We start from the raw sequence: 12,735 nt of genomic DNA, 5'->3' as shown, positions 1-12,735 counted from the left end.
ACATCCCTGCTGAGAAGGATATTATTTCTAAGTTAAAGATACACTCTTTGGTTTAATTTACACTAAATCATGTCGTTAATTGCACATTTTATGTAGTAAAAAAATGTTAGTAGGGCTTTCTTTCCAATTTATTATTTCTACCCGATTGGTGCATTTGCAGACTTTTCTATCCTACATGCTCATTTGAATAATCAATACAAGGCCTAAGAGGGAGGGTAAAAAGCATTGCGGTACATGTAGTCCTAAACCAAATTTAGATACATAAATATACACTAACATCGTGGGCAATTTTATTTCAATGGGAACCCTTCTCAATCTCAAGAGTAGTACTCCCTGATACAGAGGCAGCTTCCTCATTGGCCTCTGCAATTTTGAGTTCATTAAGGGCCTTTTTTGCATAAACAGTGAAAGCAATGGTGGTAACAACAGCAACTATGAAAGAAATTATGTTGTACACAATTTCTACAGTTGTCAATTGGTGCTTCCCGTACTGTGCGTCTGCCAAGGTCTTCAGTAATCGACCACTGTTCAAAATTGACCACCATTAACAAATGAGGAAAACATAGATTTATTAATGGCCATTGATAAAGAAAACAAGTTATGGATTCAGTCATATTGGGATCAATGAGCTAATATTTTATTCATAAAGTCATATATGTCTGTTTTCAAACAAACTTCACTAAGTTTAACTTTGACCATCTATTGCCCTTCGACGGATTGCCAAGACATGAAAATGTCTCAATTTTTAAACAAGGAAAACTTATTTTAAATAATCTTAGCTTATGAGACAATCTCCTTCATTTTTTCTTTGTTCTTGTCTTCGTCTATAATAAGTGTTTGAGGAAAAAATTATCAAAATAGGGAAATCGTAACTCGTTTTTTCCAATTAAGAAAACACTTTATAATTATATCTGTAAGTATTTTAAAAATTGACTATACCCCTCTTAGAAAATTATAGAACTACACCCCTGCCACCCATCCAAACATAGCATTAAGGCCAAATAAGAAAGCACAAACCTGTAGATGTAAATGAAAGCTTCTGGCACCATTCCTGTTATTGATCCACATAAGTACGGCCAAAACCTCATATTGGTCACAACTACAGCATAATTGAAAATGGTGTACGGAAAAGGTGAAACTCTGAACAAAGCAACTACTTGAAATTGATGGAACCAACTCCCTTCCCCAGCAAGTCTAATCATTGCGGCATTCTTGGGCCATTTCTTTAACCATTGCTGAACCATTTATAAACAAAAGAGTATAAACAGAAAAGTAAAAAAGGAAGAAAAAAAAAAACTGAAAAAACATGAATCTAGACTTGTGATCACTTGAGAAACAAAACGACTTACATGAATACGGTCACGGAAAACTAGTCCAATTAAGTAAGGGAGGACCATCCCTATGGTTGTGCCAACCATTATTATAACAAAGCCAAGGCCATAACCAAAAATCATCCCAGCCAACCACATGGAAGGGCCAGAAGGGATAAAAAATACTGGGAATAAAGCCAGAGAAGCAACAAGTACAAGGGCAAGAACTGGACGGCCAAAAGCGGTCGCTTCCCACTCCATGATTGGGTAAATTATCTACAACAGAAAATTTAGTAAGACCTGGGTTCAAAATATGAATTAACAGCAACCATGTGGAGTGCAAGCTATTCCACAAGAATTAAAATATTGAGTCTATGCTTGTTCACAGGCAAAACCAAAAATATCAATATGGATGCAATTCCCAAACCACTTCTAAGTTTATAACCATAAGACATTTATGATATGATACTCATATGGTCTATAAAACGACTGCAAACTAGGTTTAAAGAAACAAAGGGAGGGACGAGGAAGCAGAGTTTCCTAACACAGCAAGTGCAGAAAGCTGCTTTGTTCTTTCTAGTCATATAAATTGTCACATTAGCATTCACAACATGATTGAACTCCTCTAATATTTTCTCATCTCGTTGGATAGAAACATAGTCAACCGCAAACTGATGCCGTATAACATTTGTGAAGAATGAAAGAGCATAAAAACTTGTAGTTCTATTAATCTAATTGGCAACAGTACCCAAATACATAAAGCTGCCATGTGGGATGCCAAGGAAAATGCCAATCTTCAAATATTATTGTCATATAAAACATTTTGGTTGACAAAAATAGGAGACCGAAGGTGCACAGAAATGACATAATTATCAATATAAAATAAATCCATGAGTCAAAAAACATATTATAGATTAATTTCTGAATAGGAATTGTAAAGCTCACATCCCCAGAGAACGCATATTAAGAAAAGAAATTCTGGTTACCAGAACAATTGTAAAGCGAGAGGAAGTACCTTTTCGAAAGTAAATGGCACTCCCCATTTCACTATAACAAGAGTAAGTACAACAATGACAAAGCACCAGAAAAAGGCTTTCACCCACCACCTGAAAGATTTAAATCTCGATACTGCTACAGGCTGTAGTATTTCATTTTCGACAGCCCTCGGTTCATCAGAAATGGCAAGTCTAACATATTCACTATTCCCCCTCACATGATGACTTGAGATTGCATGCTTTTCCAACTCCTTTGATGATTCTGGTGTCATCATTGTGATGCCAGATGACTAGAAACAAAAGCACAACACAAGGATGAAGCTGAGATTAATTAAAAATTCAAAGTGAATGCCCTAAATACTTAAATCAAGTAAGAACAATCATATGGCATAAGCAAAATCTATTTATAAACCAAGACCAGAAATTATCTACCCGAATCACTGCCATTAACAATCACATTGTATTTGTATGCAGGTGAAGAATTAAAACAAGGATGCTTAAAAAGATAATTAACACGACTTCTATTTGTATGCAGCTGAAGAATTATGTAGGACTTTGAAAAGAATTGGAAGTGTCAATTTAAAAATATATAGTAGGCTATACTCCTGTTTGTAGATATAACAAGGCAAACAGAAGAAAAAGCAGTGTAAGCAAGCTATACGAGTTACTTATATTAATAAATTTCCTTTCATACCATGTGCAGAAAAATTGCACAATACTAAATCAGTCAAAAATCATGTAGAGATGGCAAAGCTGCCTCGCTATTTATATCCAATTAAAAATCTGACACTATTAGAGCGTAAGATACTGTATATAAAGGCAGGGGCCACAGAATTTAACCCAAATAAAGCAATTTGTGATACCAGTCAGAAGCTAAATAATATCCTAAGAAAAACAGAATCCACGCATGCTAGCTGAAAAAAAGCGTCTGAATATAGGGGACTGGTTAGAAAATATCAACGACTGCAAACAGCCCTGAAAGCATTATTTTCCTTTCTCTGACCCTCTTTGTTTTACATAGATGATATTTGCTCTCACAACCAACAAGAGCCCTAAGCACTAATTCAATTACCTTCGATTCCAAGAGCCACCCAACAGAAAAGAAGATCCCTAAGTATTTCAACACCAAAGCTGGGCCCCTTTTGATTTGAAATGAAAACCCAAAACAATTTTTTTCTCCTGAAGAAGACTTTCAATAACCAAATAAGCAATAAGCAATTGCACCCACCTCTCTAACCACCTGAGAGGATCAAGGTGTTGAAGCCAAATTTTCCCAATCTAGAGATAGCTCTAAGTGAACTAACTAAGCCACTCCCTTTAAGCATCAAACCACCATAACATAACTCCAATTAACTTACTCACTTCATTAAATTGCAAAAATTTAAAACTTCAAGGCGCCTCCCTCTTCAATGTCCGCAATAAATGAAAGAAACAGTTTTGTTCTTTTTCGTTAAGAATTTCAAAAAGAAAAAAACTATAAAGAAATATATGTCCTTGGAAACTGTGAAACTCACCAGAAGAGGAAGAAAAAGGAGAAAAAGAATCAGAGAGTGTTGTAGTAACAAGCTGAGAGTAAGCGACAGGTTCCTAGATTAACCTCGGCAGAGCTTGGCCGTCGGAGGGAGTCGGCGACCACCGCGGACGGCGGAAGGCGGACGGAGGAAGTTCAACGCGTAAGCCAAGAAAAAGAGAAGTTTGGAATTCACCGATGTTTCATTTTCAAACTTCAAACAAGGCACCTTCGTCTTATTATATTTATATTTCTAACTTTATTTTATTATTATTATTTTCAGAAAGAAAGGAAGAGAGAAGGAAAAAGTTGTTATGGTGGCTTTGGCAAAAAAAAAACGAAGCAAATAAAAAAAAGTTGTTTTAATTTCATGGTATATTTAATGCAATATATTTTACATTATTAATTAACTGATTAAATATAATAATTTAGGAAAGATAATAGAATTTTAGATTATTAATATGTTTGATTAAATTTTAAATCGATCATTGATTAATATATGAAAAAATCTTATGCTGTGGATACTTTAGTTTATGATTGTAAAATTGATTAATCAAGTTTTTGTGTTTATTTTTTCTTTTGTTTCTAGTAGAAGATAAAACTTACTTATTTTAGGTATGGATCAAGTTATTAATAACGATTACTTATTTTGTTAGTTTTACATAAATTTATTTTTTTAATTATTCCCAAACATACACTGTTAATTTATTTGCCAACTCCCAAAAAAAAAGAAAACCTAAATAGCTATTGATTCGGTGTATTTGGAGCCAAAGTTCTAAGAAGTTGTTTATTTATTAGTTATTCGGTCTCTTTCACTATTTTTTGTTGATAAAACCCAAGGAAGTGGGTAACAACTAGAGTAACTTTGATTTAAAATAGAACGTTGGATTTGAATTTTAAAATAAATTAGAAAATATCTATAAAAATAGTTCGTAGGTGATATACTAGTTTGTAACAGAAAAATTATTTTTTAGTTAATGAATTGTTAACTTAAAACTTTTTAATTGCTAAATTAGTTTATTAAAGTATAAAATGCAGTAAAAATAGTTAATAAATACAAAGTGGGATAAAAAAATGCAATTGTGTTTTCTAGATAAAATATATTATCATGTAATTATAGTTTTATATTTTAAAATATAATTAAATTATAAATATTCTTTTAGTGTTTTTATTCATTTGTTGAAAATAACATATGATTTATTTTCAATAATTTATTTTATTTAATTTCGTAGATCAAATAAGTATTAATAAATTTTAATTTTTATGTATTTCCAAAATTTTAATTTTTTTATTATGTTGAATTTTTTACAACATTTATTATATATAACTATGTGTAATAATAGATAAAAATAATAATGATGGAAAATGTATCAGAATAGGAAAATAATGTAGACTACAAAATTACAAACTAGTGAAAATAATTCTTAACTTATAAATCAAAATATTTTAAAATAAATTAATTTGAAATAGGTTTAACCTATTTTATTAGAGAATCAAATATCTCACCTGAATAGTTAAAATGAAAATTTGATGACTTTGTAAAACATAGACTTTAAATATTGTGAGCTTAAAATATTTGGAGCCATCATCAAACGGTCAACGAGGTCACGCGCTAAACTGTTGGGTGAGTTCCGTGGTATGTAGGTAAGGCGAGCATAGGCGATAGATCTGAAATATAACAAAGCGCGTGGAAACTTGTGACGTATTTGTAAGTAGGATTTTAATTCAACAAAAATCAAAGACATGATACAAAATAACAAGAGATTGCAGATTCCGTCTTTATCTTCCACATCTAGAAGGTTAATATAGGTTATGTCAGAAGGTATTGACTTTGGACTTTTGACTTTTCTATGTCGCTTCTTTTCTTATCTAGCAGATTAATTTGCGGCCAGCTCTCCAGATTTATGCTATTGATCCAGTAAAGTTGCACTTCAACCTAAAACAAAATTTATTTGATGCTTTATCTTATTACTTTAACTATTACTATTTACAAATTTTATCAAATCAAGTTATTGTTTTTCAAATTTTATTATCATATTTTACTACAAATTCATTAAATACGTAATATGTAATGTATTCGATATGTATTTTATAGCCTTTTTTAAGTGATTAATTTATAGGCTAGTTGATTAGTTTATCTGATTGAAAATAAATTATTTGATGTGTTCGATTATATTGATTTTTTAAAAACTAAATTTGATTTGATTTTATAGAAGTAGTGTATGACTTAAGTTAAAAACTTGTGATTTTTTTCTAATGTCTCAGTTAATTTCAAAAAACACAGTTTACATGATTAACATTTCATTTACTAACAGGTGTATTCCATTGTCCTCTTAGCCCAACATCGTCCACAAGGCTCTAGAAAAAATCTCAAGATCAATCACACAAAATTCAACAGTCTCACAATGGAGCAAACAGACTGATAGAGGAATAAAAGTGTATGTTAGGAGAAATAAAGGCGGGAAAAGAAGTTAAGAGGGAAAGTCTGTTAGAAGTTTGTTAGAGGAGCAAGATAGTATAAATAGTAGTAGAATAAGTGGAGAGGGTTTTTTATCAGATATTTTACTCTTGGGAAATTAGACTGGACATTTTCCAGTGGAGGAAGGGAGGCTTCCTTGGGATTTTTACTTGTCATTCTGTTTGACATACTTTACAGAATTAATGAAATACTCATACATTTATTTTCTTGGTTATTGTTTGAGTGTTGTGAGAAGGGAGAATTATCTGTTACGGCTCTTTGCCTAAAAGAACCTAACAGATTTGGTCCGACCTGCCGGATCCAGATCGGAGGAGTTGCGCGATGGAGAACAAGATGAATGCACTGGAGGAAAGGTGGGAAGGAAAGTTCGAGTCCATGGAAGCCATGTTGGAAGAGATTCGAGAGGAGATGAGAGGAAGGGCTCGAGACGGGAATCGCGACCGTGGAAGACGATTGGGGAAACACGAGAGAAGAAGGAACCAGGGAAGGAGTTCGGAGGGCAGTCATTCGGTTAATGGAAGTCGAGAGACGGAGGAGGACGAATCGGAGGATGAATCGGAGGAAGAAAGGGCGGATGTACAGAAGAGTTGGATGAAGAGAGTGGAATTACCCACTTTCGAAGGGATCGATCCGACGGGATGGATTGCGAGAGCAGAGAAGTTTTTTGAAATACAGAGTGTAACTGAAAAGGAGAAGATGAAACTGGTGTACATTTGCATGGAGGGAGAAGCGAACTACTGGTTTCGTTTTTGGCGGAAGAAAGTTAAGAAACATACCTGGGCGACGTTAACGGAGGCGATGGTTAGGAGATTTGGAGGTAGACACCGGGGAACGATCTTCGAAAAATTAGCGGCAGTGAGACAACGAGAATCGGTGGCGGAATATGTTCGGGAGTTCGAAATCCTGGTGGCTCAAGCGGATGGCGTGACGGAGGAACAGTTGCTGGGGTATTTCTTTGCGGGACTCCAAGAGGAATTAAGGGATCTTGTCAGACCATACGACCCTCGCGATTTATTAACCGCAATGGAGAGGGCACGAGACGTAGAACAATCGGGGCTGATATCGAGGGTGATCAAAGGAGGCGCGGGGAGTAAAGGAGGACCAACGTGGGGAAAATACGCTGTCAGTGGGGGAACAGTGGCTAGCACGGAGATCTATCGGGGGCCATCGGGGGGACGCACAAGCAGCAATGGAGGTATGGGTCAGAAGAAAGAGGCAACGACCAGAACCGCCGGTTCGAAAGTCGAAAGTACGTCCGGTGGTGGCGGGTCGAATCGCGGAGTGCGAACACTGCCATATTCGAAATATCTCAAAAGGAGGGAGGAGGGCCGTTGCTTTCACTGTGGCGGACCGTATAGTCCCGGGCATCGCTGCGCAGAGAGGAGTTTTAAGGTGATGATTATGGGAGCCGATGACGACGAGGAGGATGCGGAGACGATGGAAGAAGCAGAACAGTGTTGCATGGAGCTGTCGATCTATTCAGCCGGGGGGGTGACGCAATCCAACACCATGAAGATGGCTGGATGGGTTCGAGAGCGGAGGATCATCGTATTAATCGACAGCGGGGCGAGTCATAATTTTATCTCAGCTCACTTGGTCGACGAACTGAGGTTAGAGAAAGAGGAGACGCCACCCTATCGGGTATGTTTGGGAGATGGCCAGAGAAAGGAGACACAAGGGTGTTGCAAAGGGCTGTCGGTGGCGTTGGAGGGAGCGGAAGTGCGAGAGGATTTCTACATATTTGATTTAGGTGGAGTGGATGTAGTGTTGGGAGTGGCGTGGTTAGCAAAATTGGGAGAGATAAGGGTGGATTGGAAGAAGATGACATTGAAGTATGGGTCAGCAGATGCTGAGGTGGTGTTAAGGGGGGACAGCACATTAATGAAAAAATTAATTACCCCTGAAATGTTGCAAAAGGAAGCTAAGATAGAGACAGTGGCGGTGGTATGGAGTATGTATAAAGCTGAAACAGTAGAGGGACAGCTAAGGGAAGAAGACTTAACCATCATGCAAAAACAAAATTTAGAGGAAATTTTGCAGGAATTCGAGGTAGTGTTCGAGGAAGTGCAGGGACTTCCTCCTGTCAGGCGGGTTGATCACCAGATAACCCTTAAAGAAGGCACCGAACCTGTAAACGTAAGACCGTATAGATATCCTCATCTGATGAAAGCTGAAATAGAAAAACAGGTACAGGAGATGATGGGCTTGGGCATTATCAGGCCCAGTAACAGCCCATATTCTAGCCCGGTTATTTTAGTTAAAAAAAAAGATGGGAGCTGGCGTTTCTGTATTGATTACAGAGCTTTAAACAAAGTTACCATCCCAAACAAATACCCCATACCCGTGATTGAAGAATTATTAGATGAACTTCATGGAGCAGATTTTTTTTCCAAGGTGGACCTTAAATCGGGGTACCATCAAATACGGATGAAGGAAGACGATGTCCCAAAAACAGCGTTTCGGACTCATGTGGGACATTACGAATTCCTCGTAATGCCCTTCGGCCTCACAAACGCCCCGGCCACTTTCCAGGATATGATGAATTCACTGTTGAGACCTTTCTTGAGGAAGAGTGTGTTGGTCTTTTTTGACGACATCCTTGTGTACAGCAAATCGTGGGAAGCTCATGAAGATCACCTCAGACAAGTGATGGAGGTGCTGCGGCAACATAGGCTATTTGCAAACAAGAAAAAATGCGAATTTGGTAAGAGACAGATTCGCTATTTGGGTCATCTGATATCAAAGCAAGGAGTTGAGATGGATGGTGAGAAGGTGTCAGCGGTGACTGATTGGCCAGCGCCCAGATGTATCAAAGAGCTGAGAGGTTTCTTAGGACTCACCGGTTACTATAGAAGATTTGTAAAAGATTATGGGAAGATCGCGAGACCTCTCACAGATCTCTTAAAAAAGGGGAAGTTTGAGTGGACGGAAATGGGGGAGGCAGCCATGCAAGCATTGAAGAAGGCAGTCACTACTGCTCCTGTACTAGCTCTGCCTGATTTTTCACAGGCGTTTCAAGTGGAATGTGATGCTTCCGGGAAAGGAATAGGAGCGGTATTGTCACAAAACAAGAAGCCCATAGCTTATTACAGCAAGGCATTGTCAGAAGGTTCATTGGGCAAGTCGGTGTATGAGAAGGAGTTGATGGCACTGGTGCTAGCCATTCAACACTGGCGTCCGTATTTACTGGGAAGACGTTTCAGTGTATTTACAGACCAGAAAAGCCTGAAACATTTGTTGGAGCAACGCATAACCACTCAAAACCAGCAGAACTGGTTAGCAAAACTCATGGGGTATGAGTTTGATATCTATTATAGAACGGGAGCTTCAAACAGAGTGGCCGATGGCTTATCTAGAAAAGGTGAAGATGGGGGAGAAGGGGATAAGATGCTGCAAGGTATATCCAGGCCATATTGGCCTGATTTTCAAGAGCTTTTGGAGGAAGTAGAGAATGATGAAGGACTGAAAAAAATAATGGAAGAGATAAAACAAGATCCTGACTCCCATCCCGCTTACACCATGGAGAACGAGAGATTACATTTTAAAGGACGGCTTGTGCTTTCAGAGAAGTCTGAATGGATACCCAAGCTTTTAGCAGAATTCCATGATTCGACTATAGGGGGCCATTCAGGGGTATATCGAACATATAGGAGACTCGCTCAGGCTTTTCACTGGAGGGGTATGAAGAAGAGGGTGACCGATTATGTAGCTGCTTGTTTGATCTGTCAGCAACACAAATATATGGCATCATCTCCCCAAGGGCTTCTACAACCATTGCCAATTCCCAAGGCAATATGGGAAGAAGTAAGTATGGATTTTGTGGTTAAATTGCCAAAATCTCAGGGGTTCGACACGATACTGGTGGTGGTGGACAGGTTGAGCAAATATGGGCACTTTATCCCCATCAAGCATCCTTATACAGCAAAGGTAATTGCAGAAATTTTCGTAAGAGAGGTGGTGCGATTGCACGGGATACCCGTATCAATTGTTAGTGACCGGGATCCTCTCTTCATTAGCATTTTTTGGAAGGAGCTGTTTCGAATTCAGGGCACCAAATTGAGAATGAGTACTGCCTACCATCCGGAAACGGATGGCCAAACTGAGGTATTGAATAGGATATTGGAGACCTATTTACGGTGTTTCTGTTCAGAACAACCGAAGGCATGGAACACCGTGTTAGCATGGGCTGAATACTGGTATAATACCAGCTATCAAGGAGCAGCAAAATGCACTCCTTTTGAGACGGTTTATGGCAGAGCCCCACCTACACTAAACAGATTCATTCCAGGAGAAACGGTGGTAGAAGCGGTGGCACAGGACTTACAAACGAGAGATGAAGCTCTCAAGCAATTGCAACATCATTTGGCTAGAGCGCAAGAACGGATGGTGCAGTATGCGAATAGAAAGAGGAAGGAGTCTAGTGTGAAAGAAGGAGATTGGGTCTTCCTTAAGATAAGGCCCCATAGACAAGTGTCAATGCCAACCAAGTTGCATCCCAAACTGTCTGCTCGTTATTACGGACCTTTCTTGGTTGACAAACAAGTGGGTCCAGTGGCTTTTAAATTGCAGCTGCCAGAAACAGCCAGAATACACCCGATCTTTCATGTGTCACAATTGAAGAAAGCTGTAGGGGAGAATAAGGTGGAAGGAGAATTGCCGGAAGAATTACAGGTGCAAGGTCCATTATACAGACCTTTGAAGGTATTGCAGAGGCGAGACAAAGATCAACAAGGAGAAAAGGTGTCCCAAGTTCTGATCCAGTGGCAGGAGGGTGGAGTAGAAGGAGCAACTTGGGAAGAGGAACGGTACATCAAGCACCAGTTTCCGGATTTCAACCTTGAGGACAAGGTTGCTGAGATGGAGGGGGGTATTGATAGAGGAATAAAAGTGTATGTTAGGAGAAATAAAGGCGGGAAAAGAAGTTAAGAGGGAAAGTCTGTTAGAAGTTTGTTAGAGGAGCAAGATAGTATAAATAGTAGTAGAATAAGTGGAGAGGGTTTTTTATCAGATATTTTACTCTTGGGAAATTAGACTGGACATTTTCCAGTGGAGGAAGGGAGGCTTCCTTGGGATTCTTACTTGTCATTCTGTTTGACATACTTTACAGAATTAATGAAATACTCATACATTTATTTTCTTGGTTATTGTTTGAGTGTTGTGAGAAGGGAGAATTATCTGTTACGGCTCTTTGCCTAAAAGAACCTAACACAGACATGACAATTTTAACAGCCCATGATAGTGTGAACAGTAAGTAATCGGGGCAGTAACAAGCAACAGATAAGAAGAATCATTTACGAGCTACAGAAAAAATGATACAAATTTGTAGACAGATCTCTTTATTATCAGCTTTCAGTTGTTCAAGTGAAATGAGATGAACATGATATTAAACTTACATAAAGAATGAAAGAGAAGAAAAAAAACACTAAAGGCTTAGGGTACCGGCCAAAAAATTGGGGTTGTAGCACTCTCTTGATCATGGATTAAAGAGCTTTCTGAAAGGACCATCTTTCCGGTCTTTGGCAGCTTCAGTTAGAGCTAGGAACCGCTTGAACCCAGTGGTGGCAGCTCCTCGTCCAAGTGCAGCAGCTCTAGTTAGAACATCCTCTCTCGATGCTATGAGTCCAACCGCAGAGGGGCTAGGTACTACAGGAGCTACTGGAGGAGCAGCTGGAACAATTGTAGGTGCAACCTGAGTTTGCTTAATTCCAGGCCCAAGTTTGTTGAAGTCATCAAGAATGCTTTGTTGATCAGCTTTTTTCAGACCCTGAAAACACAACTCAAATCATCCACACATTACAAATCATACATTCAGTTGGATCTGAAAAACCAAATGATTTGCCTCATGTGATAGAATCCATAAGCAAAGCATGAACCATTACTGAATATTAACTAATATAGTTAATTGAAATATTGGTTTATTTTGTACATATTTTCAGTTGAATTTATGCAATGCATGCTCCTCATCAGTCCGATTCTTCAGCAATTATATCAGTACCTTCATATAATTTTGAACATATTCCAAGTGTTTCCATGCAAGCTCCTCAAGTTTGCAATATAGCACTACTTTCCTTAGATTTAATGTCCATTGAATTACAGATCCTTGATCTGCTCCAATGACAGATTTGATAAATTACTAATTTTCACCAATTGAGTCTTCTAAGTGCTTCTTTGTTAGCTTCTCAAATTTTCCATGTAACATTGCTGCTACTATCCTTAGAGGATGACATTTGCTTATGACTGTTCAGCTAGAATTAATAAGCCTCATTGACAATGAACTGAATAATTTATTTCCTATAATTAATTGACAATGAATCAGTCGTGAACATAATCATAAATTTATTTCCTATATTCTATACGAGCAGCCTTGGCAGACCTCATCTCCATAAACAGAGGTCTAGAACAAAGAAATAATGCAAAAACCAGCAATCAATCAACCAGAGA

At 38.0% G+C, this 12,735-nt stretch overlaps 1 protein-coding gene across 2 annotated transcripts; it reads right to left on the bottom strand.

Annotated features, from left to right (window-relative positions):
• Positions 1 to 237: 237 nt before the first annotated feature.
• On the bottom strand, positions 238 to 4,027 carry LOC148201167 (uncharacterized). 2 transcript variants are annotated; one of them, XM_088113958.1, is made up of 6 exons: positions 3,820 to 4,027; positions 3,378 to 3,484; positions 2,326 to 2,595; positions 1,350 to 1,586; positions 1,018 to 1,235; positions 238 to 524 (listed from the first exon to the last, which is right to left on the bottom strand). In XM_088113958.1, exons 3-6 carry the CDS (start codon positions 2,578 to 2,580, stop codon positions 296 to 298), a joined length of 939 nt encoding a protein of 312 aa, XP_087970084.1. In that variant the 5' UTR covers positions 2,581 to 2,595; positions 3,378 to 3,484; positions 3,820 to 4,027; the 3' UTR covers positions 238 to 295. The 2 variants fall into 2 exon arrangements, with proteins under 2 accessions (XP_087970084.1, XP_087970083.1); XM_088113957.1 differs by lacking the exon at positions 3,378 to 3,484.
• Between the last annotated feature and the right edge of the window lie 8,708 nt (positions 4,028 to 12,735).

The sequence above is a fragment of the Vigna umbellata genome, chromosome 4 (genome assembly GCF_029865625.1).
Source record: "Vigna umbellata cultivar VRB3 chromosome 4, Vumbellata_1.0, whole genome shotgun sequence".
Classification (NCBI taxonomy): Eukaryota; Viridiplantae; Streptophyta; class Magnoliopsida; order Fabales; family Fabaceae; genus Vigna; species Vigna umbellata.
The sequence above is the reverse complement of the archived record's forward strand: the minus strand, read 5'-3'. Positions and strand labels throughout refer to the sequence as shown.

Coding starts and splice junctions, on each gene's coding strand:
- LOC148201167 (XM_088113958.1), bottom strand. CDS start 2,580: ATGATGACACCAGAATCATCAAAGGAGTTGGAAAAGCATGCAATCTCA. Junction 1,587..2,325: donor TGCCATTTACTTTCGAAAAG/GTACTTCCTCTC, acceptor TTTCTGTTGTAG/ATAATTTACCCAATCATGGA. Junction 1,236..1,349: donor TTTTCCGTGACCGTATTCAT/GTAAGTCGTTTT, acceptor TAAATGGTTCAG/CAATGGTTAAAGAAATGGCC.